The sequence below is a fragment of the Hesperophylax consimilis genome, chromosome 23 (genome assembly GCF_061612785.1).
Source record: "Hesperophylax consimilis isolate HC1 chromosome 23, BYU_Hcon_1.0, whole genome shotgun sequence".
NCBI classification, from domain to species: Eukaryota; Metazoa; Arthropoda; class Insecta; order Trichoptera; family Limnephilidae; genus Hesperophylax; species Hesperophylax consimilis.
Genome location: NC_142858.1, coordinates 11,154,668 through 11,181,155, shown reverse-complemented (window position 1 = coordinate 11,181,155; position 26,488 = coordinate 11,154,668). Strand labels below are relative to the sequence as shown.

The window sequence follows — 26,488 nt, the reverse complement described above, 5'->3', positions numbered from 1 at the left end:
TTGATGTGGAACCCAAAGATTTAGAAACCATTCCTTTGGTAATCAATAAAGATAGAGCAGCCCTTGAGCTGTCTAATATGTATGATCTTGCTGACAGAGACAACAGTCCTAGCCAAACCCCAAGACAGGAGAAACATCCAACTACCAACATCAGTCCTCTAACTGTACTTAGTACGTCTTTCACACAACAGGTTCTTGTGGAAGATGATATGAAGAATATAAAATGTGTTTGAGGAGAACTACTAAATTTAGTACATAGTAGTAGTACTACCAACTCGGCCCAAAACAGTTGTAGGCTGTGAAGTTAATAATTACATACAGTGAATTTTAAATAATTACATTATGTATTTCTTTAGTGTTGTAACAAAAGGTGTTCTTTACCCGCCAGAGAATGTTATTACATGCTCTACTTCTGTGGACCCAGCAATATTCAATACTTGTGTCGATCCTTTACCAAGTACGCAAGATTCAATGATGCATTTAGTATGAGGAGATTTGACAGAAAACTGCAAAATAAAGATAATTGGATTTTTTACAATAAAGTCCACATCGGTCGAATAACTTTCAACAATGGTACCGGAATAATAATTAGATATTAACATCTAGATAAACATAATAATTACCTCAATAGGCATGGGGAAGTGTGATCTTATGGAATAGATAGGGGAGACAGTAACCAATATCTGCCCACTTTCAGGATCAACAGTCACGCGACACCATACCGATATATCATCAGCTTTATTCACCATAGGAACTGAAAGAGATTTAAATTAAAGGATTTCCAAATATTAATGCAATAATAATAATGAATGTAGTTTGGACAGCGCTATGTGACGGTTACATTTTCACAGCAACCTCCATGGTTGAGTGCTTACGGTGGTCAATTCTCAGCATACACAAGTACATTTTATTTAACGCCAACATTTACATGACGCCAACGGGACGTCCCGTTGGCGTCATGTATCTTTTATCAGGAGATTTTTCAGTGTGGATGAGTGTTTCAGGCTAATAATTACTGCTTGTAAAATAATTGTTACCCTTTGTGCTATACATAAAAAATCTTTTCTTAAACATTAGTTTACCAAAAAAATAATTATTATATTTTTTTTGATTAATTTGCGTTAGTGCAAATTCATTCATTTAAAATAATATACAGGGTGAAACAACTCGAAAGATTATACAGTGATTCCTGAAAGGGCCTCTAGACTACTGTCAAATAAATATATTCACATCAAAAGAACAATAAAAAGGTGTTTTGAAAGAAATAATGACCTTTGAAATACTTTGAAAACTCTAATATTTTCATTTGTGTGACACAGTTTTATGTAAATGAATTTTGACATTAGTAGACAATTATTTAGTAAGCCATCAGAAATGCTACATTCATGAAATAAAAAGTAGAATCGATAGTTTTATTAGCGCAAGATATTATGATTTTGTCCTCTAAACAGTTTTCAAAGCATATTGGTTAAAATTGCATCGCAAAACACTGGTATTCTGTCTCAAGAGCACGATCGGCAAGGTCAGTCAGAAATGAAAAGTTCACTGGAGCATGAATGGCATACCACTCGTTAATAAATAATTTCCTAGGTTTTACAAGGAATCATTTTAACCCATCCCATAAGAAGTAATTTTGACTGCAACTGAATTAATTTTTGTGCAAACTTATCCTAAATTTATTTCCATAACTTATTTATTTAATATTTTATATTGTGTTGACAATGAAAAAATCTGGGTACTTAAGTAAAAAAATCAATGTCATTTATGAGGGTTCTATAAAATAGTCTTGATTTACTTAGGGGTATTAATTATGACTGTCTGCAGGGAAAGCCTCGTTAGATAGCGGCTTAGAGGGAATGGGTTAAATGGTTGGCTAACCAAAGTGAACTTATTGTACATGTATACGAACTGTACAACTCCAATGGGTAGTTAGGGCAACTGAAAATAGAATATTATAACACCTGGAAAGAATATGTACATACCTTTGACGAGCCAAGGTACATTACTTTTGCTGCACTGTTTCAGAGGAATATCTCCAGTCCAACCAGCATTGGAATGCGCCACATGCATCCTATAAAATGAAATTTTCAAGTTGAACAAAATATATTTTATTTGAAAAGTGACAAGAAAGAGCATTAAAGAAGAACACCATAGAAATAACCCGGCAGAAACTTAGTATGTATACTTAATCAAACTTACTGAATGATGTACAATTATAGATAAATATTTAAAATAATCAATTATAATTAAATAAATATTCATTTATAATTAAATATTTAATTTTGTTATATTTCGAATTTGTTTTTGTTAAAACTATGTAAAAATCGATATTATATTTTAATTTTTATTGTTTCTCTGAGTAACTAATCTTCACTGTATTGTTTACTATTATATAACTTTAAAATTGAAAAAAGTCCTCCACAACACAGGTGAACTCCTAGCGTGGAGGACAATATACTATACTTTTATAATACTAATTTATTCAAGAATAAATAAAATAAAATAGAAACCCCTTGAAACATGTAATTATATGATACAACATGAATAAAATGGACTGCAATTATTCAAATCTTACCTAAAAACAGCATCACAAGTATCGTCTAGGAAGAGCGAGGCCAGTTGAGTGTTCCCTTTAACAATGAATATTGGGCTCACTCTAATTAAACCACCAGGTGTTTTTTGATGCAGCTGTAATCAAATTAATTTATTAACATTGGTTGAAATTAGGGTTATTCATGATTTTTTTGTACTAAGCTTCCACCATTCTTTTCATTTCTTTTAGGTTTTCTGTTCACACCTTTGAGGCATTCTTAGACAACGATTCAGAGTTAAAGGTCAGCATTCAAAAATACACAATTTTTAGTCAGCTAAAGTAAAAATAAATAATATGATTTAAGATTTTCACGGCCAAAAGTATTTTTGTTATTTGTTTTTGGGGTATTATGCCGTGTTGCGCTAACTCCTTCTTTAGCCAACGTTTCGGACAGCATTGCAGTGTCCATCATCAGGGCAGAGGTATTAATATACAAATAACACATCTGTCCTTGGCTAAAGAAGGAGTTAGCGCAACACGGCATAATACCCCAAAAACAAATAACAAAAAAAAAATAAAAAAAAAAATAAAAAAAAATAAAAATAAATAAATACTAAGAAAGTATGAATAAAAATGTATAAGATTTCTAATGACAAAATTTCTTAGACTGTAAACTCGGTTTTTGACTATACTTTCATATTTAAAAAAAAAATTTAACTCTGCCACTTCCACGAGTTATCACACAAAAATGGCGTGCTGTAGTTCACCAATATTTGACAATTGTTCATATGCAGGATACGACTAATCTAAGACAAAAATATTTGAAACTACTACTGCCATCTATCCGTCATTTCGGGAACTTATCAATCAGCCCTCGTATGTAATGAGAGTTAACCTCTCAGACATAGAATTTTATTTATTATGTGTCCCTTTGAGAACTGTCAGAACGTGATAATTTTTGTGTTATTTACGAGTTTTACTAAAATCTTCATAACTCACGTTTTGGGAAACGTAGCCTCATTCTAAAAAATGTTTTGGAAACATTATGAAATCCACTATCGCATTGTGTTGTTATACGTTTGGGGATCAGGTGGTGAAGGCACGAAATAAAAGGCGTGTCGTGAAGGTCACTGTGTTTATTGGTGAGTCAGTTTGAGCCGTGACGAGGAGATGATGTAGGACAAATGTAGAATATTCCGGTTGCTGCGATGATGTGCTGGTCAGGCGCGGGTCAGTGAGTCGACGCCGGGCGCTGGTGACTGGGACTCGATGACTGTCAGGCACTGGCGATCTGGGGAATCAATACTCCAGTGCTGACGGAGGCCGAAGGTGCGGCGGACCTTGTAGGCGGTTGAACGGGAGCGGCGTAGACCAGTGAGGATGCTGCGTGTCCTCGTGGTGGTCATGGTGGCGTGGAAGAAGAGCTGGTCAGAGACGCTGGAACCAGGGCGCTTGTAATCCGAGTAGCGCTTGCCAGGAACGGCGATCTGGACAAGGCGCTATGATGATGTCCCGATAGAGTCCATGATGGTACGGGCGAAGCCGGGTACGTTGTCCTTCGCGCTAGTAAGAGGAGCGCGGGTGATCACTCGTTGATTTAACTGACGGCTGATAGATGACTGACTGACTGACTCGCTGCGTCGGGCATATTTATACTACACGGCCGACGGCAGCAGTAGGTAGATGGATGGCAACTAAATCCTAGGCACTCGCACAGACTGTGTGTTTCAGAAACCTTCGACAGCGCGGCAATTATGCATAGGCGGTAGACTCGAACCTTCTGGCGAGTTCTCGTAATGTGAAAGACGGACTTGCGATTTTATTGTCGTCGATAGACAAGTAGGTGCTTGAAGTACGTAGGTTGCTCTGTTTTGATTTCGACTGCGAGTACGTACCTAAGTAGGTCGAGCGGTTTATTATTAATTATTCAATGGATTATTCTCGACTCCACATACGTAAATATTTGCATTTCTAAATATACATTTTATGAAAACGTCAAAAATATGTAAAAATCGCTTACCATTATTTCAAAGCCTTGAAAAATGTACTTTTTTCTGAGTAGCATAAAGGAATAACACTTTATATATTGAAGAAATATATTTAAAAAGTATTAGTCACCTCAAAATATTAACCGTCCAAACTAAAATATTTTTAATAAATTATTTAGAAACGCAATAAATTATTTACGAACATCTTGACAGTTTCAATCGGCTTAGATAATGCACCTCTACGTTCCATAGATATTCTTGAAGACAGACGCGTAGCGTTATTCATTATCGATACTCTGTTTTTTAAATCATGGCAATCCGTATACTAGTGATGGAAATAAATCATTTTTTTGTAAAATCTCGCGCGTTTACGTGAAAAGACGTTCTAATGTCTTGACCGCTATTATCATATTTACGTCTTTTGACGTTCTAATGTTCTGAGTGGTTAAGTATGAATAAATTCATTATAAAAACATTAGTATTAGATAAAATATTTATAGGGTACCTTGATTTCGAGGTTGTGTTGAATGAGGTTGAACACAGTCAGGCGTCCCATAAAGGTAGCAATGCGGTGGAAAGGACTTGTAGCCTCCACTGACACAAATACAGAGAGCACCACCGGGTTAGCATCACTGATACACTTGGCAATTTCCAAACCTGGTTCATCTATCTGAAAACCTAAAGAAAAACAGAATAATAACATAAGCATTGGGGAGAGTTTACACTTCTTTCAATATCCAGGGGTGCAGAGGAACGGAATGTCGCACTCAACACTCAGTGACTACCCGTGGTCAACTTAGCAACTCATTTCAGCCTCAAATTAAATTTATTACCTTTTTCCGATCTCCAGTTGCCCTCCTGTATTGTAACAGACAGGCGTTGGGGGAATTTTTTAGCATGGTGCCAAGCATAGAGAGTGGCGGACAGCGGCTGTATCAATATCTCTTGCTTAGAGCCTTCCTGCCTCAGCAGAAGTGCAACACTTGTATCATTCCTCAACATATACTTGTGATACATCGTCTGAGGGGTGAATGAGCTAGAGCATTCTTCACAGTGATTAGGATCGGGTGTATCGTCGCTCTGAAAGAATTTAGAGGGTTATATGTTGTTTGGAAACAACTATAACAAAATCATTTATGGTGGTATCTTTTATCAAACTCACTAATGGCAGCCCATGTACCCCACATAAGTAATAAATTACTCTCGTCAATGTGATTATGATAATACTTGTGCATGCATATTATATTGTACTGGCACAGACCATTATAAAATCATTAGTGATAAAGTGGACTAGACATGGGCAGATTCATTCACAATAATGAATCAATTCAGTCTTATTCACCTGGTCAAGTGAACTAATTCATTTAATTCATTCATTTAATTCATTCATTTAATTCCTTGATTCAACACTTTATTTTGGTATTGTACCTAGAATGCTCACATTTAGGAACCACAAATAAAGCAATAATGAAGAATTTTTTCGCATTCAAATAAATGTGTTCTTTTTGAAAAAAACATTTTAAATAAACACACAAATATATCAAATATAGGGATTTATTTTGTACATTGCAGAAGTACATTTACAACTTTACTTAGAAAACCTGTATTTGTAAGCTTTACACTTTATAGCACAGAGTTCTTAAAGCGAGGAGAGCTTCGGAGTAACTTTAGTAAAAAAAATATGTCATACCACAAAATAAACATGTTACAGATTTTTCAATAAATATGTTATTTTACAAACAAAAATATTAAGTAACTTTACAAGTCACTAATAAAATCGTGATGTATATACGTAAACAATAACCACCAACAAATATTACTAATACTGAAAATAAAAATACTTAAACCATTTTAAAATGCAAAAAACATAAAAACAAAAATTATATACCAGAAAGGCAAGTGTCTATACTAAATAATATCAATACAAAATAGGATGAAGCCATCGGATTTAAAAATGTTTATAAAATCTTGCTGCCTTTATATTAGACAGAGGAGAAAAGTAAAAAAGTATTATACTAACGCTATCACTTGTATAAAGGTACATAAAAAACATACTTGTAAGAACAATAACGTACATCATTTTGTTTCTAAGCGTATTGCATAATTTTCGCACGTGGAAGGGAGAAAAATACAGAAGATACTTTCGCTTTTTTACTAGGATTCAGATTCAGAAGTAGAAAGTTTTCACCTAACTAGGTACTAAATCGAAGGTTTAGCCATGCGGGGACTAACGATCAACCGATTGACAGCTGGCATAGTACAATGAATTAGGAACTTCTGACTAGTAAGTGTTTTGTGTCTTACTGTGACATTAATGACTTGTGTTCTGCAGACGGTGCGGACGGACCTATAACTAGTAAGGAAAGGGACTCGATATCTTCAACGAATAGAGAATTGGGAACTCTGTCTTGAGTCTCTCTGTGTCACTGTGTCTCTGTTCTGTTTCACTTATTCCCTGAGACTGGGATTGAGCGCTTGTCCGGACAGACTCGGTACATAGGACATAGGATTTGTGTCTACGAATAAATTCATTAATTCCTTGACTGGGGACTCGATAACAAGAGTCTTTTGGATTACGGCGCGGGACGCGGGATACTAGATACGTGATTTAGTGCGACAGGACACAGTACATATAAACTCCGCGGCGCGCCGCCACAGTACCGTAATAATATTTAATTAGATTTCTATGAAACACTATAATATTTAAATCATTTAAAGTGCACATCATTATTAATTATTACCTTATTATCATGAATAAATTTAACCGTAAAATATATAGAAAAAAATGCTAACGATAAATAAGGAATGAAGATTCAATTCCTTTTGAAAATGAGAATCAGATTGAGTGTGTTAATTTTGCCCACCTCTAATGTGGACCTCACTGGATGCTTTAGCCATGCTGAGGCCCACATTACAGGCTGCAGATGGGTGAGAGTGGCCATAAAAATTGGAGAAATGTTGAAGCAAAATTGAGAGGAGGCTTATTTCCAAAGCTAAACGTTAAAAGCCTGATCAATAAGAAAAGCAAATTCCATGTAGGTAAATGAATAAAATGTTCACTCCTGTAAAAAATAGTCAGGGTTCATTATCTTCAATTTAAATGTGTTATCCCAAGAGAGAAAACAATAATGTACCTGATTAACGGCAATGGCCAGTGTTTTCAATGCATCTGGACTGAGTCGCACCATTAGTTCTCCCACTCTAGCCTTCACTCCAGATTTGGTTGTATCACTCTTGTGTGATAAATGTGGGATATATCCCCCCCACCAATTTTCCACCCGAATGCCAGTGCTCAACACAGCTCTATAGAGACTGAGGTCTTTGCTGTCCAACGTGTCCAATCTGGGGAAATAATTCAACCAATTAAAAAAAAAGTTACATTAAACTTGCCCTGAATACGTAAATTGTATTAGGACACAACTGTGTAACTATTTAAAAACTACAAATAAATAAATTTTGATTTTAAACCATCCAAATATACTTACGATATGTTAGAATCAATTCTGAAGATTCCGACATTTTTTTTCCACAAACTAGCTTGTATTCTAGTAAAGTAATAAGTAAGTTTCAGGGAAGAATGTGTTGGTGGAAGATTACCATCCAGCAGGAATCTCTTATCCCTGTCTTCAAACTCTTGGTTGGCTGAAGCTCTTTTTCTATAAGTAAAACATTGCTTTAATAACCAGCTATTACTAAAACATTAGGAAATGAATGTATTACAGATTACAAAAATGTATTCACATTTAATTTTTAATTAATTAATCACTTACAGCTTTTCTGAATTGTTATACATGTTCACTTCTGCATTTTCTATTTTTATGAGGAACTGCACACGTGGTAACATGTCCGGGGAAGTGTAAGAATCAATCCTCAGCATATGAACTAGCTCTTGGACAGTATATCCAATAATGTCAAACTCGGGATATGCTAATGGAGTTCCCCGCTGGAAAAAATTTAATAAATAATAACAGGAATGGTTATTAGTCATTGACATCAGAAGAGGTAGATTTGCCCAACATGAAATCTGCGTATCATTTCGACGAGCAGGAGGCAAACCATGTGACAATCATTTTAGAACCAGGAGAGTTCCAGCATATCTTGAATAAACAACTACATCATTCGTACATTGAATAAACAACTACATCATTCGTTGTGGAGTTAATATAAAAATTTAAAAAATTGACCGCCGGCGAGCGAACATCAAAATAACGAGACCTTCCACAGAAAAGTAAAGTTTGCTAAAGTAAGGTGACGGCTCGCAGCGCAACCCATTAATTTGAGACTTTTCTGCACAGGGTCTGAGTGCGCATTTATAACCGAGCCATCGGGTTGTGTAGCAATATAAAATAACAAATGTTTATACACTTTAATAAAATACACAGATCATTGTTTCTTTTGCTTTCGTAATGTTATGTATTCTTCTGTGGTATAATATATTATATGTTCCTTAATTTAAATATTTATTTATTTATTCACGGTAAAATAATTGTACACTTAGGACAGGTTGTTTCGGAGAATTTGAACAATTCATCAAATTTCAACGTTCATTTCCGGGTTCTGTGAAAGTCCTATTCAAGTTCTGTTATTATATCATTACAGGCTAGTTGCTTGACAAAACTGAAATTAAAACAGAACTTGAAAAAATCTTTCACAGAACTGGAAAATGAACGTTGAAATTTGATGAATTGTTCAAATTCTCCGAAACAACCCGTCCTTAAAGAAATATAACTTTTTTCAAAAGCCTATTCAAAAATATGTATCTATTTATTCTTCCATAAAATTATGGCTAAGCACTTAAAGGTGTTTATGTATTATTTTTATTAAGCTATATGTGAGATAATTCACATAAATTAAATATGTTTAAGGGGTTGCGAACTATGGCATCCCCACTCCCAGCTATGTTGTACAACTGGAGGTAGAGATGACAAATACCTGGCTAAGCAGATCTGGTCACTAAACACGACTAAAAGCCATTTCAATCAACCAGGGCGATACTGAGAGTATCTACTACACCTTGGTGCAAATAATAATTGACCTGCTATTTATTATTTTGCATATAAAATAAGTGTTAAACAATTAAAATTAAGAGATGATTGTATTATTTTTATTATATGAGCTTTTGTGTGACAACACTTTTATTATTTTTTTGTGAAGTAAATTATAATTCATTTATAAAAGTGTCTAACTATGACAAAACATTCGATTTTGGAAACAAATGGAACTTTTTTGCGGGATTTGGAAGTTTGAACAACATTTATTACTGTTGCTAGCAAGTCGCGCGCTAATGAAATTCGTAAGCAGATTTTATTTTCCATGTTTTAATATTCAGGTTAGAAGTTGCATCAAACTGTTGGATTCATTTATTAATAATAATATCTTTATTTAATAAATTTGCAACTATAAACATGTAAATAGATAGAATACATAACAATCAGATAAAGTTAAGGATTCTCATAAACTGCCTCACTAGGCTAGCGGCTAGCCTGTGTTGAGGCAGTCATTTTAATGGTTAGTTCAAATACTTGTGAGTATACATATACATACTTGTTATAATATAAACACTCAATATTTTTATTGTATTAATAGTTTCGAATTTGGGTGAGGGCACTGGTAAAGGCCCTATTATTACTGACAACAGCATCTGTAAACTCACCGGGTATAAACGAGGGGGGCAGAGATATTTGTTTCTATCGAATAAACGGGGTTTGGGGGCACTTTCTCGAAATCTGGTTTGTTCTTCAGCTGGGGTGTACATCACCATTCGCCATGCCGTGGACATAACAGTGTCTAGAAATAATGTTATAATAATTAAAATGTGTACATAAATATGAAGAATAACGAAATACACTGTGTATTTATGATCGATAGAAATTGATTGTACATACATAATATTATTGATAAATAAAAACTTACTTTGGTCATAGTAAGCGATGTTTTCGTTAACTAATTTACCGTCCACTAATTTGAACTTATAGTAAGTTATGAAATCGTTGTACAGCTCAGAATAGTACTCCAGTGAACATAGTATATCATCTTTGCATTTTTCATCCAACTGGAACAAGGATTTAAAAACATGATGAAAACTAGTAGAATAATAGTGTGAGCAATCTCAAATATAACAACATAACTACATATAGTCCAGTCAGTGGGGGATAAAAAAGGGCTCCACCTTGCAAAAGGTTAGGTAGTAGCGATTTTCACATATGTTATTAAGATTGGGACTCTAAAGAAAAAAAAAAGTTTTCGACCTTGGGGGGTCGAGCTCGACCCGCCATCTTGGATTGAAGGTGCCAAAATTTGTTTTTTTCAAAATAATTATGAAGTGGTTGATTTTACAACCAAATTGTTGAAAGCAAACTTAAAGACAACTAAATTACCTACATTTTTTGTAGAAAAGTTTTTTTGTTTGTAAGTCTAATAAGTTACGAGTTACAGCGGTTGAAAGAAGAAAATTTTGACAAAAAATTGTAAAACTCCAGTTTTCTTGATAAATTTTGTAGGAACATATTACACAATATCATTTTAACGTATTTTTACGTTACAATATACTTATATAGCATCATCCGTGTGCTCGATGACGTTGATTTGTTATAGTGGGATCCTAGTCTAAAGCTTCCTTAAATTCGAACTCGCCCCATTTCCTTTGTCGCTTTTCACTGAAGAAGGAATGCGCAAAGGTACGAAATCATCATTTTATGGTGTTTTCGAACAACTTCCAACTTGAAGGTAGCAAAATTAATGTTGTGGATGGAGGATATCTTTTACATAAAGTTGTATGGAATCGGAATGATTATTTTGGGTCAATTTGCGAGAAGTACGTTCACTATGTAAGAAATCACTATGGATCACATGCAGTCATTGTTTTCGATGGATATCCGCTTGATGATGGTGAAAAAAATACGAAAACCGCAGAAAGACTTCGCCGATCGAAGAAGCACATGTCTGCAGATGTTCTTTTCGATGAAATAATGCCAGTTCAAGTTTCACAAGAACGATTTTTAGCCAATGAAAATAACAAAGTCCGTCTGATTTCGATGCTTACAAAGCAATTTATACAGGATGATTTTACAGTTAAGCAGGCTAAAGAAGATGCTGATGAGTTGATTGTCAATACTGCGATTTCCTTGTGTTCATCATATGACGCTGTTTTCATTATTGGCGAAGACGTTGATCTCCTAGTTCTGCTGACAGCATTAGCACCACCCAAAAGTAGTATATATCTTCGCAAACCCGGGAGAGGCAAAACTTTTGAAAGACTGTATTCCGCGAATAGTGTGAAATACAAAGAGGCGGCTCAGAATATTCTGTTTCTTCATGCCTTTAGCGGCTGCGATACAACATCGTCCTTCTTCAACCAAGGAAAAACAAAATTTTGTTTGCTTGTGCAAAACGCCACAAGACTCAATGCCATGATAGGAATCTTCAAACAACATGATGCAACACCAGAAGACATAGCAGTTGCAGGAACACGCTTTCTTGTTGCTTTGTACGGGAGTGACATGGATAAGGAAACCTTGGAAGAAGTCCACTACAAACGTTTGGCAAAGTCGACAACAAAAAGCAAATTCAATCTTGCCTCTTTGCCACCAACGAACGACGCAGCACGGTACCATGCATTTAGAACGTACCATCAAGTCCAAAAATGGTATGGAATCCGAAAAAATCAGAAAACTGGTGCTGGAAACGTGACACCAACGGGCTTGTTCCAGTAAGAATGACAAAGAAACCACCACCCGAGACTTTTTTAAAATTTATTTCATGCAATTGTAAAAAAGGATGCGGCTTTGCATGAAGCTGCAGGAAAGCTGGATTGAAGTGTTCTATTGTATGTGGGTGCTGTAATGGTCAAACATGCCGAAATTCGCCAGAGGTTCACATCGATGTCGAGGACGAAGAAGAAGAAGAGATTTTGTCAATGGAAGCCCAGAATCTCAGTATCACAGGCAATGAGTTAGATGATGACATTGATGACGAAGACTGTTATTAAGTAACATAATTTATAGTAACATAATTCATAGTAATGTAATATAATTTCGAAATCTACCATCGCTGGTATATCTGTGGAGTAGACCTACTGGGGATACCACAATAAAAAAATGCGCCATGTTCTCGACCTCATTGTGGTGTGGAAATGAGTTACCAAAATTATTATGTAATGAATAACCCGAAAAAATTACAAAGTTGGGAATTTCATCATTTTTTAGAAAAATATTCACATTTCCGCCACTGAAACTCGTTACCTATTAGACTTACAAAAAAAAACTTTCTACAAAAAATGTAGGTAATTTAGTTGTCTTTAAGTTTGCCTTCAACAATTTGGTTGTAAAAACGACCACTTCACAATTATTTTGAAAAAAACAAATTTTGGCAACTTCAATCCAAGATGGCGGGTCGAGCTCGACCCTCCCAAGGTGAAAACTTTTTTTTTTTCCTTAGAGTCCCAATCTTAACAACATATATCAAAATCGCTACTACCTAACCTTTTGCAAGGTAAAACTCCCCACTGACTGGACTAATATTGTTATCTCTGAGATCCACGCCTTCTGGAGGTTGTTCGAAAACAGCGTACAACGATGATTTCGTGCACATGAAAAATAATATATGTATTCCTTCTTCTGAGTAAAGTGACGGAGGATATGGGAGAAGCTTGAATTTAAGGTAATCCTTCATCTTGTCAGAATTCTACATTATCTGAAACAGCATTAGTGGATTGATAGAAATCTTACCATCGAGTGTTTCATTTAACTGCTACATTTCAATCAATATGTATTTTTTTCTACTCTTTTATACAATATCATACATAATATTGATGAAATTCATAAATAAATTAATACATATCCATATTTATACACCCTCTGCACAGCTTAAGCGCCATTTGTTTGCGATATTGAAATATACGTGGATTAGACATACTAAGGATACCATGGTTAAAAAAGCACTCTACCTAATGTTGGTGTGGAAATGAGTTCACTAAATTATCATTATTATGTAATGAATTTCCAGAAATAACAAAATAAAATTACAAATATGGGGATTTAAACAATTTAAAAGTTCATCTTTCCGCTGCTGTTACTCATTATAATTACACTTAGAATATTATAAATGTCATCTTAAATATGAGAAATTTTATCTTCTTTTTGTTTGTGCTTAAAAAAAAAATTGTCGTAAAATTAACGGTTGAGGAATTATTAAAAAAAAAAATGTTTTGGCACTTTCATACAAAATGGCGACCTTAACGGAGGTCATCCAAGGTCGAAAACTTAAATTTTTTTTCAGTGTTATTATTATTCAGGTTACCATTACATTATAAAATCAAAATATGTAAACCGTCTCCGCTCTGTAATAAAATTTTAAAAATATCAGACACACATAAGTAAAACGATTTGCATAAGATCATAAACATACCTCAATTATATCTTCAGTACTTATTTGGGTAATTGTACGAGGACATGGGTAACACAACACAAAGTAGCGGTCTTTTAACAAAACTTGATATGGGTCAAGTTGACATCCTGTGTTCAGTGGACTTTCTATATATGTGAAGGCACCAGCTCTGTAAAATTAAACACATTATGTTAAGAGAATCCGTTTGTGAGATTAGTAGTTCTTTAAGATTGCAATAGAATGTCCGATAACAGGATACCGAAATTCATGACAATATGAAAAGGCCCAGAAGCAAACTAAAGAAGGGTGAAATGGCTACTGTGTGAAGGAAGATTGTAAGAGGATGAGAAAGCAAGAGGACTGGAGTCGACTTGTTATGGATTAGAAATGTTGGAAAACGTTTTTGAAAGGGGCCAAATCCCACTCTTGCGCCATGATGATACCCTCAATTCATGCCATATGATGCAGGTGAAGAGCAGAGTGTGGCAAACAACAATAAAATTGAAAAAGTTAACAAATATATTGTAGCAAATATATAACAAATATATACAAATTAAGTATCAATTTTTTCATTAGATAAATTAAAAGGTTACCTCAGATCATCTTTGTAGTGTTGCTCGTACGGAGAGGGAGAACTTCTTCCAAAATAAATTGATTCATCAGGATCAACCTCTACAGAACAGTCATTATTTTCCCCTAGGAATGTGGTTGAAATACCCTGAAATAGAGAATCAATTTAAATTTAGGACGGGTTGTTTCGGAGAATTTGAACAATTCATCAAATTTCAACGTTCATTTTCAAGTACTGTGAAAGATTTTTTCAAGTTCTGTTTTATTTAAGTTTTGTCAAGCAACTAGCCTATAATGATATAATAACAGAACTTGAATTGGACTTTCACAGAACCCGAAAATGAACGTTGAAATTTGATGAATTGTTCAAATTCTCCGAAACAACCCGTCCTTACAATATTTTATGAAGCTTTTGTTGAAATATGCAAACGATTACAATTATACGCATATATCAATATGCAAAAATTTCTGATGGAAGCAGATATAAAATTTTAAATCCTTACTGTAAAGATATCCCTCCAGAATGTAACAATGTCCATCAATGCACTCATTTGCTTCAATCCAAACTGACACACTAGTGGATCTGTCTCAAATAAACATTGTATTGATGGCATATTTCCAGGGCGCTCGCCTATTCTCCAAATCTCACGCGATGCTGTCATATCAAAGCTGTAAGAGCAAACATATATTTATGTAAGTCAAAATTATTTTAGGCTATACAGTTGACCTACGGTAATCCGACAAATGGTCTGCAAGGTGATGTTGGATAATCGAATTTGTCGGACAGAGTACTGCCACTGACCCTGTAGTCCGGTTTTTTTGTGAAAGGGTTGTAATCTGACAAATTACATACTTATAAAAAAATTTAAGATCAAATCTATATGTACTACATAATACACGACATGGGGCTTTCTTTGGCTTTTTCTATGACTTTCGAAGTAACACTGATTTGAGGAGCCGTACCGGGAGTGGTGACAATTTCTGGCCATCTGGTGCAGTTTCGTGGAAGAAACATCGCAGTGATACATTTATTCTATGTTGTTAGTTCTTCTTCGGACGGATGACCAGGAGCATTATCAAGAAGCAGTGACGCTTTTTAAGGTAGATTATGATCTTTCAACTTCTGGTACGATGCATTCACCAAACCACTTTTTGAAAGGTTTGTTGTCATCCACGCGCTTTTTTGTCCATAATAGTGTATAGGTAAATCAATGTTTTTGAATGCTCGTGGATTCTTTGATTTTCCAATGACCACCGTCTTTAGCCTGTGCATACCCGAAGCATTATAGTATATATAAGTTGGTGGTTTTCCAGAGTAGGGCCGGCTGATCTTGAGGAGGTAACGCCAGAAGGTTTGGAGCAGAAGACTTGGCGAGGTGAGGCAGATGGTGGGCAGGAGTCACTTGTAGATAATAAAACGCTTGGTTTCGGTGGTAAAGATGAACTAATTTTTATTTTTTGTGTGGCTGCTTATATGCAATAAGCTTGACTCGCACCCGACATTGGGCTGTGAGTCAAAAAGTGGTGGGGGATTCTATCCGCGCCAGTAATGTGTTTATATGCCCCGGCAAAATGTCGCATATTCATTTTGCCGGTAGCATAGCCGACGGTAGACGCTTGAATTTGCGAGTTTGAAAAGATTTTGAAGGCTTACATGAATAACAATTACATAGTTTAAATGCATAGTAGTTATAAGAATGTGTATCTTGACAGCTAGATTTTTAGTTTGCCAAGATACGACAAAAAATAAGAAAAGTTTGTAAATAAAAGTGTAAAAATGATCTTGAAGCGATCAAATTTGTAAAATATCGTTAAGTTCGCATTTTTCCCAGGTCCCCCGTAACATAGCGCTCAGAAAGAGATAAGATTCACTATGCTACGAGGTTCCTGGATTTTTGTACACGCAAAAAAGGTAAAAATTATTGTAAAAAAATGGTTATACATATATGTGAAAAACAGCTTTTTTAATATCTCCTCAGTGGTAGCACATAGCAAATAGTGTTTATTTAACTACCGCTGAGGAGATGTACAAGTAAAATATATTATAGACATTTGCAACATTTTTAAATTAATTTTTCCTATTAAATTTTACATAGTAAAATGTTGAACATCAATCCGCTCGGCATAGATAGACGCGCGATGCGGTATCGACGCCGTTTGGAGACAAAATTTTCAGGCCACCTTGGCCGAAAATTGGAACAAAATGACCAGTGGCGGGGAGTGGTGATTTCGCCAGTGGCGTGGGGTGGGGTAGGCACATTTTATAAATGTAAAACATATTTTTATGAAATTAAATAATGTGGCCAAATACGTCCGTTACACTCACCTTATGTCCAGGTACAGATTTCTCATTATGTGAAACATACGTTTTGCTAGGTTTTTACAGGCCAAAAAGGCCCTGACTCATCTGCATTGTATACCTGTGAATTTTGACTCACCATCTAATCATCACAACAATTATTTTACCGACTTACTAATTCTTCTTAGAGATTAGTCGCACCTTGAGTTTATTTCTTTTAATTGACTACTGAGTCTCATGCTAATATTTGTAATTATACAATAAATTACATTTCAAAAATATTAATCTTTTATTTAAGATTACCATACATTTTTTCTTACATTTAATAGCTTAAAATTCATCATTGGTACAACGTGGTTTTGTTGTCATCATTGTTATAAATAATTGCATCATAAATGCTTTTATGCTTCATTTGACGCCTCAACGTGGTTTAAAATGTTACATATGGCTAACTTATATTTATTTACATTTTTTAAATGTTACAAGTTTTTCTCCTGTTACAGTCATTAAACATATTCCATTACGACTTTGGAAGCGTTCCAACCATCCCTTGCTAGCTACAAAGTTGTCTTTTTTGTTGTATAAACACTTTGTTTTTATGGCCAATATGGGCCCAGAAATAGGCATATGCCTGTTTCTTTCCTGAAGAAACCACATGTACAAAGCTTCTACAACCTTAGGATTGTAAGTCATGGTGCCGTGAACAAGTTACAATATGTTTAAGCATACATTGAAGAAGATTTTCCGTAATAAATGTGTTTTGTATGTACTGTATTCTAAACATTTATTGATTTTGAAGTACTTACCCGATGGACCACGGGTTCACCACCATTGAACGGTCATTGTTCTCTTGGGCCACAGATAAAATTATGGAACTGACTAATCCAAGCATTGTCACTTTGTCCATCCTGGGTTTGTTCTCAACTGTATTTACGAAAGAAGTAAAACATAGCAACACTTCGGCGACTGATTCGTCAAGTGTTTTAATTGAAATAATAGTTTGATCAACTGTTATTTCAACCACAGCAATTGTTCCTAAAACAAAAAAAGATATTTTATTTTTGGAATAACTTAATTAGTAAAACTGCAAATTGTAATATTCAATTATTGAAGACAATATTAGCAATTCCTAAACGAAAATATTGAAACAGAAAAATTAGAAAAAGACATGGTCACATCTAGGACTTGAACTATTAATCCTATCCCCTTCATTTTCTCACTGCATATTTTTATTGGTTGCTATCTTTATGTTAGGTTTATTTACAAGGCAAGGCAAGTGCCCCGGCAAGGCAAGGGTCCTGGGTTCAAGTCCTAGATGTGACCATATTGTTTTCTGATTTTTCTGTTTCAAAATTTTCGTTTAGGAATGGCTAATATTGTTTTCAATAATTAAAAGAGATAAATACTTTTATAATATGTTTTCTTTATTAATAATTTTTAACTTACCAAACCATTTACAGAGAGGGTTTAGCTGCTCAACTTCCTCAATTGTTGCATTAGGGTCCAGCGATTGATACATTTCGTTGGATGTATCATCTGGTGTTTCAAATGTTTCCACAGTTATAGATGGATGATTTGTTACAGACATCAACTAAAAGTTGTTACAAGGATTAGTATGTATTAACAGTTATTTAAAGCGTGTGTGAAATTTGGTTCCATGATAACTCAACAAAGTGACAATTCAACACATCTTTAAAAAGTGATATAAAGTCATTAGAAACATGAAAAAAACAAATTAAACCTAACCTAACCTACATAACCCAGTTAATAAATGTTTTGTTTTATCACTTTCCATGACTTTATATAACTTTTTAAAGATGTGATGAATTATCATTTTAATGATTTATCCGGTCACCGTGAAATTTTGATATACATACATATGTACTTACTATTCTGTGAACTTCGAGTAGCTTGTTAACTCGGTTGTTGGTAACTGTATATTTGATAGGGCAGTCCAGATTTATTTTGAGTGTGCTTAGCGTTCGAGAACCTGTAACATTTACTTGCTATGAAACCATTATGTATGTAATAACTTATCAATATCAAAATTATCATAATGAGAATAAAATTCGCCAAAAAATTATTTAACATATGAAATAATGTTTTTTGGGAGCCTCATGTAGACTTTCGGACGGTTCTTAGGTATGTTAGGCAGACAGATGTTTTGGCAGGATAATACCAGGGATAAATAAATAATGCTAGTAAACTTACAAGAGGCTTCTGAAAATACATTCTCGAAAAAAAAAATATTTTGTTTTGGTCTTACAGGAAAAATACTTAGCAGTAAATAGTGCCGGTGGAACACCAGTGAAGATATTGGGTAAGCCGGGTCGGGTCTCCATGACGTGATACTGAAAATCTGATGGTTCCGGTAATCTTGGCAAAGGAGTGTCTGCGCCCAATACAACGTTGGCCGAGTATATGGACGACTGGAAAATGAACATTACATATTGATTACAGATATGTACTTTCATATAAGAATAACGAATGTAATGCACAGGATATTCTTTAAAAATTGCACTTTTACTTAATACAAATACTATCACTCACACTTCTTTATTTATACATTTCATATATAAAACATGGTTAATAAAATAAGTAATTAAGCGGTGTTATGATTTGAGTTTTAATTTAAAAGACTTTATATTACAAATTTCATGATAATATTTGGGGTACATAAGAAAACAGGTACCTGAATGTGATTTATGCTGTTGTGGTTTGAAATCGCAATATTTGGCTGATGTACAACTGCATAAACTAGTCCGTTGGTTAGAATCACATTTTTAGCTTGGTTCTTGGCAGAACTCTGTAATAGAAAAGGAAATAAGAAATAAAAACAAATGTATCTACACATGTACTTGTAATATTGTATGTGTTACATAACTTGCTTTGATGTTTGTTAATTGCCAGAAATGGGGAAATATTTCATCAATGTAAAACATATTCTTACCTTAATCTTATCTTTGTTTGCCGACTGCATTCTGATGTCATCATACAGAATGAAAGATATTTTCCCCATTGTAATGCAAGCATCATAATACTGGATGAAGGCTTTTCTGTAAAAATAATATATTTGAACACATAGGAGTTCATTTCGTTGTTGCGCTGGTAATAATCTGTTAAATGACACTTTTTCCAAAACATTATATGCAATGTGTTATTTTCCTTTTCTACTATTCCTTACAAAAAATTCCTTTTCTCTGTTTCCCAAACGTCATGTAGAGTCAATTTAAAAAAAAAAAATAATCAATAGAGAAAACGACATTCAGTTTGCATTTTTACAAAAACACATTTCGTTTTTAACTTTCACAGCTGTTTTCCAAACATCATGTAGATTTATTATTGTCAAGATGGCGCACAGCTTTACACACAGCTTTTTACACAAAACTTTATTATTGTCAGTATGGCGCCATGATATTATTTGGATGCATTAATAGAAATTGGTAAGGGTGGAAAAAGTCGCCATTTGTAAAGCAACTTCATACGGCTACACTTTGTATTTAGTTTTTTTTTTGCGTAATATTAATTGATTTACTGAATTATTGATGGATTTTAAAGTATCAGAAAATTCATCAATATTCCAGCGAATTAATTAATATTACAGCGTGTTAAAATCCAATAGCATCGTAAAAACAAATCATTTAGATAATGATGAATTCTAAAAATATTATTGGCCGTGTGAAACATTCTAAATGCACAGTGACGTGAACAAACGCGCAGGTCGAATTTTACAAGTGTGTTGGAATAACTGTTAAAGAACATTACTGTGTCATAACTTTGCGTATTTATAGATAGAGTTTTGTTAAACCAATTATTTTCTAGCCTTGTTAGACAATTGCAAAGATGTAAGTGGGTCGATATGCTCCTTTCTCGATCTATTACCTAGGCTTTACATGGAAATTTACTTTTGTAGAGGCCAAAAATTAAACAGCGTATTAAATTAAATATTTATTCAATTATTTAAAGCAACAGATATCATGACGATAAAAAGACAAGGCAATTCCACAGATGTGTGTAATAGTGGTCTTACACCAGGTAGATACTTAAAGTATATACAGGACTACTAACGGGACACTGAAATCTCAGGAGACACATGCAGATATTGGGAGTAGAAAACACCAATTCACCTATGGTGCCAATGTCCTGCCCTGGTGGGAACTAGGTTCAGATACCTGGGGAGACGTACAGTAGAACCAGAAGACATAGCCACATACCCAATGACAACCCTGGTGAACTCTATTAAAGGGACCGGATTGTTGTTAAAGGAATGAGGTAAAATGGGAGATAACACAATGGGCCTATGGCCCAAGTGCTCACGGGAACTATGTGTAAACCGTCTCCGCTTTAAAAAAAAAAAAAATTAAATAAAAAATAAAGTATCTACGAATCTGGAACCTGCTGCAATATGCAGATTTGGTCTCCAATCACGGATAAAGCCACTTCAAGCAACATTTTGATATTGAATGGTGGTCTTTCACCGGGGCAATACTGAAAGTATCTACCAATTTGGAACATGCTGCAATATTCTGGTCTCCAAGTACGTTTAAAGCCACTTAAAGCAAATGTTTTGATCCTGAATGGTGGTCTTTCACCCGGGCGATAATGAAAGTATCTACCAATCTGTAACTTGTTCCGAGTATACTGTCTCTATATTATTATATAAGCGTCTGTGATCGAGGGGTACAGCTCTTGGCTAGCAATCCGGAGGTCGCGGGTTCAAATCCCGACGTACATAAGTAAATTTTGTTATTTACAATTTAAACATTCAAAATAATATATAGAGTGGAAGATACTCTCAGTATCGCCCTGGTGTAAAACCACCAAAATATTACCCTTAACAGATATTATCGGATGATGACGATATGACATTTGTCATATAAATGTAAAGTAGGTAGATATCCATCAATGTTTTTATACACGTTGTGTGCTTAAGATAACAAAAATGACCCGAAAACGATAACTCTAAAAATGAGATTATTGTGTTATTATTGTGTATTTATACCATCAGTATTAAAAATAATAATTTGGTTTGGTAAAACCAACCCATCAATGATCCCTAATCACCTAATTGAGTATTATGTCAATCTATCAACAAAAATTGAGAAATAGATTATAAGAAATTACAAAAAATCTTAAAGCAGACAACCTGTTTGTGTGTCCCATTAAAAACTTTTCAATGACCATGTTCACTCCTTCCTGTCTTCAAAAATACCCTCCACACCTCAAAGATGATGTAAATTATTTTCCATAGTTGGAGAAAGTAACAACAACAAAAAAACTCTGGTCACATGAATGATAAAGTACTCTACCCAAGAATGTCAGGATAATATAAATCTACTAACCTCGCTGGTGCCTCAACAGGCTCTAGAGGGGTGGCCTGCCTTGTTATGGGGGAAGCAGTTCGGTCGCTTGCAATCCCGGTGTCACTTAGCGAATTAGTCCTAGTATTCCATACTGTTGGGTTACTGCTGCATGTTGCCAAGGTAGTTAGGCTGTCTACACTAATCCCACTTTCGTCTATAAATTGAATAATTATTGATATCTTATTGTGATATTTTTGTTGGCGTTGGGCAACTTCATAAGATTACGTTTTTAACAAATCGTGAAACTAGAATGTCAGATGTATGTACATATTATTTTTTTAATTTCCAAATTTAATTTTTTGTGTGAAATAAAACAGTCATGCAAAAATACATATTTAGGAACTTCAACATGAATCGCAACCTCCTGACTCAAAGCCAAATCTGAAGGAAATTACGTCTATGGAAGTGGTCCAATGTGTGTGAAGTTAGAGTTGAAGAAGTAAAAATTGGGTATGATTTAAGATTTTCACGGCCAAACGTATTATAGTGATTTGTTTTTGGGGTATTATGCCGTGTTGCGCTACCTCCTTCGTCATTCCAATTCCAATTACACATCTGCCCTGATGATGGACACTGCAATGCTGTCCGAAACGTTGGCTAAAGAAGGAGGTAGCGCAACACGGCATAATACCCCAAAAACAAATCACTATAAGTAAAAGTTTTTACATAGTTGGTACCTACCTTTGGAATTATATTGTTTGATGTATTCGTAGTATGGACACCCATGGGTTTCACACAATACTTTCTCAATAACATCTTCAATCTCTTTTCTGAAAACAAAAGTAGGTTATTTAAATATGTGGTAATTTAATATTATTTTGAATACGCCAGGATCATAAGCCCTGAGGGAAATTTCCCCCTGTGAGGAGTTAATGTTAACAAAAACAACAGCTTAATAAATTGTTTTAAATACATGCCTATCAACTCATTAAGACTTACCTGAATTCCATTTCCTCTTTTATTGTTTGTGACAACACTGAAAACTCTTTATAAAGTGATGTTAACAACTTCAATTGAGATGTAGATATGTGAATACTAATGTCGTTTAATATGTTCATGTCAACAGCTGGGCCGGTAACAAAAGTTGTTCTATAAAACATTGCCGGGGCCAGTACAATTACGATGTCAATACTGAAAACAAAATATTTTGGAAATTCAGAAGAATATTAAATTAACATTTCCACTACCGCTACATAATATTATTATTTTTAAAAGTTTGTTTTTTATGATATGCAAAACATTGTAAGCGACAACAAATGTCTCAATTAACAAATGCATCGCTAAATGGCTGGCAAAACGACATAACCGCCATTGCGTCACCATTCAGGCAAAGTCACCAACACACATGCACATGTTTTGAGATTTCTGAATTCGAATGTTAAAAAAATAATTTTAATTGAATGCTTCAAATTTTTTTCTTCTAAGCGGGTAGATGAAACATTTGAATTTCCGCCACGTAAACTTTAAAACCTTATTTTTAAGTTTATGTAACATATTTTAGCTTTCAAATTTGCAGTTTCTAAAAATGTGTGTTGTGGTTTGGTGACTTTTGCTAGAAAGACGTCAATGTATCCCCCAAGCAGTGCAAATTTAATGATTTTTGTAACGTAAGGTGGATGATTTCAATAAAATTAACATTCACTATAAAGTATGGTACACCCATCAGATTCATTGAAAAACTCAAGTTGTTTTTACTGCCTTGTGCTAAGCATATCCGGCAACGACGGCGACTCTATTATCGCTATGGAAGAATTGAGTCAAAACTCAAGGCAGTTGTTTTGCTGTAAATCATATATGATACAATAGTAATTTATGACAATTTTAGCAATCCTCACAATGTTTTGCCAAAAAAAAAATTAGAATTGTAATAAACGATAAAGTACATATATGGGGGCATAGAATTCATTTTGGGCATGATATTTTGGTATTCTGAAATGCTAGCCGTTTACGAATCTCGAAAAACTACTTAATACATTCTCTTAAATAATAAAAAGGTAAATTAAATTGATAACATACGGATCTATCAGCCGTGTTAGATAGTCAGGATCGAGTCCGTCAAACTCATCATCCATGTTATTCCAATCCAGAGCGGGGTTTTCCCGCTTGGGTAGTTCATATGCATCCTAAAAAAATTATTATTGTGTTAATAAAACACAAATATTTATGTAGTTCAGAGTGAAGTCAAATACATTTCAGTTGGGTATTCAATTGATCAATACATTAAAGTTTACCTTCCTGAATGTGAGTTTGAGTTCCTCCCAATTGCTACTGCAGAGGTGTAGACCTCTGATGGTGATTTGAGCTTGTCTGTCTTCTAGTGGTCCGCCTGGCATTCCCAGCCATCCGTCTCTAGCTGCAGTCTCATACAATTCACGCCTCTCAATGTATCTGAAAAAACCAAATTCTAAAATAAATCTTTATACATGAATTTTGTATTACATTTTGTGAAGATTTTTTTAAACAATTCAATTAATTTATTTGTTTTCTTATGCTTTATCACAATCTGATATTATGCATTTTAAATGATTATTCACCTCGATATGGGATTCTCTGCTGTGGGCGCCAATACAGTGGACACAATCTGTAGGAAAATAATAATAGGTTCTTAATAATTTCATGATATTACAGTGAAACTCTCTGAAGCAGTTTTCCAAGGTCTGGACAAAAAAGAACCTTTTACGTGGGATCAAAATTTGGTAATTTTTTTCTATTACTGTAAACATAGTTATTAGTATTATGAATTTTTAAATTTCATAGGTAGAATGAATTAAAAATATTTATTGTTTCTGGCTACAACAACATAATACTTTGGAATTTTTCCAATCATAGCATACACAAAAATCTGGCGGGCACCGCCACTAGTTTTAGTTTAAGATGGATTCATCGCCAAACTTTAAAAACTTCTTGGGCGGGCGGCAGTTTTAGTTAAAACTTCTTACGTGGGAAAAAATCGATTTTTTTGAATTTCAAGAGGCCGAAAACAAAACTTCTTAAGTGGGAACTTAGTAGCAAGTTACACTGTATACCTGAATAACTGCAGTATCCTGGCAAGTGCTGTCTTCCAAATTATCTCTGTCTCCTGGGAACATGATTCTCAGCTGATGGCTTTCAAAGTACAATAAAGGGACATTTTGAACATTCCAGTACTCGGGGCTAGAATCAAAAATGAAAGCATTACATATTTACATTAACTGTAAGTCTAGTAATATGTACTGACTTTGCAAACTAAATTGAATTCACAGACCTTTAATTATTATTACTATGTTTTCATTACTGTGATAATTTTGAAATATTACAAATATGGTTTGGTGTTTACAAAGAAATGCAATCAATATTATTTAATCTTACTTGGCCATTGTTGGTTTTGTGTTTCGGTCCACAGTAGGCAAGGCATCACAATAAAGAGGTGTATACGCCGGAGTAAGGGCGGTGAGGAAAGGCTGAAGACACGGGCCACTGACGACTACATCCAAGCAGCCCAGGCTTAACTCAGCTTCGCACACGTACTTGTCCTTCGGGCACTGCAGAAACAGATAATAATTATACATATTTATAGTCGTCGGCCTAATTTTTAAAGGGAAATCAGTTTTGGAAAACAACCCCTCCGCCCCTTAAGGGTTCACATACCATTTTTTTTAAAGAAAATCGAGTCGCTGTAGAAGCTGACACATGCAAGAAATATTTCTCAAGTTCCGAATTGTAGAATTTTTTTTATTTTTCTATACATTTATCATTATTCAAATTATTTATTATTAAAAGAGCATACGCTTTCGTGAATTTAAAAGGTGGACACATGACTGATGTCATTTCCACCAAAAATATTTTTAAAAGACATCTTTGAAAAAGTATATTGTTTTTTGTTATTTAATTTGTTTTTGTGTAAAATTTCCTACTAATTATCTTGAAATACCCTAATATATTTACCATCTCCGGCCAATAAGGAGAGAGAACCGCAATAGCCAATCAGAAGGCGATAATGTTTAGGCTGTTGTCTCGGGAACCATTCATTGGATGACAAACACCACTGCAACTGGTGGTTCGCTACCCGTTTATTATAAAATATGATGTGTTTTTGTGACATTTCGCTTCAATAATTATATACAATGATGACGACAATCCTAATCTACATATACACACCATTAACTTCAATCATTCATATGTACTTAATTATTTAAAAAAAAGCTCGGATAAAAGTGCGGGATCTGATTTAATTCATTCCATCCATATTTTATATTAAGTGTCGGAACCAATTGGCCTATCCTCCCTCCTTGCTATTTAAAATGTCATTTGAGGAAAGCAACTTCCCCGACGTTTGGAAACAAGCACTCATTACGCCTATCTACAAAAGCGG

General features: G+C 34.5%; 1 protein-coding gene across 1 annotated transcript in view; it reads right to left on the bottom strand.

The window, feature by feature from the left end:
- The window catches only part of Vps13B (vacuolar protein sorting 13B), a 120,306-nt gene that overhangs the window by 35,367 nt on the left and 58,451 nt on the right, over nucleotides 1–26,488 (bottom strand). Inside the window, exons 33-60 of the mRNA XM_089645666.1 lie at nucleotides 25,486–25,658; nucleotides 25,164–25,290; nucleotides 24,672–24,718; nucleotides 24,369–24,525; nucleotides 24,154–24,260; nucleotides 23,077–23,268; nucleotides 22,819–22,907; nucleotides 22,117–22,291; nucleotides 19,725–19,830; nucleotides 19,467–19,580; nucleotides 19,041–19,203; nucleotides 18,664–18,764; nucleotides 18,221–18,365; nucleotides 17,581–17,809; nucleotides 14,979–15,144; nucleotides 14,499–14,623; nucleotides 13,927–14,074; nucleotides 10,435–10,573; nucleotides 10,175–10,308; nucleotides 8,292–8,464; nucleotides 8,007–8,177; nucleotides 7,656–7,863; nucleotides 5,355–5,601; nucleotides 5,027–5,199; nucleotides 2,576–2,688; nucleotides 1,983–2,071; nucleotides 624–754; nucleotides 382–506 (exon numbers count right to left, since the gene is read on the bottom strand). Coding sequence (XP_089501792.1) covers nucleotides 382–506; nucleotides 624–754; nucleotides 1,983–2,071; nucleotides 2,576–2,688; nucleotides 5,027–5,199; nucleotides 5,355–5,601; nucleotides 7,656–7,863; nucleotides 8,007–8,177; nucleotides 8,292–8,464; nucleotides 10,175–10,308; nucleotides 10,435–10,573; nucleotides 13,927–14,074; nucleotides 14,499–14,623; nucleotides 14,979–15,144; nucleotides 17,581–17,809; nucleotides 18,221–18,365; nucleotides 18,664–18,764; nucleotides 19,041–19,203; nucleotides 19,467–19,580; nucleotides 19,725–19,830; nucleotides 22,117–22,291; nucleotides 22,819–22,907; nucleotides 23,077–23,268; nucleotides 24,154–24,260; nucleotides 24,369–24,525; nucleotides 24,672–24,718; nucleotides 25,164–25,290; nucleotides 25,486–25,658 — 4,067 coding nt within the window. The remainder of the gene's footprint in view (nucleotides 1–381; nucleotides 507–623; nucleotides 755–1,982; nucleotides 2,072–2,575; nucleotides 2,689–5,026; nucleotides 5,200–5,354; nucleotides 5,602–7,655; nucleotides 7,864–8,006; nucleotides 8,178–8,291; nucleotides 8,465–10,174; nucleotides 10,309–10,434; nucleotides 10,574–13,926; nucleotides 14,075–14,498; nucleotides 14,624–14,978; nucleotides 15,145–17,580; nucleotides 17,810–18,220; nucleotides 18,366–18,663; nucleotides 18,765–19,040; nucleotides 19,204–19,466; nucleotides 19,581–19,724; nucleotides 19,831–22,116; nucleotides 22,292–22,818; nucleotides 22,908–23,076; nucleotides 23,269–24,153; nucleotides 24,261–24,368; nucleotides 24,526–24,671; nucleotides 24,719–25,163; nucleotides 25,291–25,485; nucleotides 25,659–26,488) is intronic.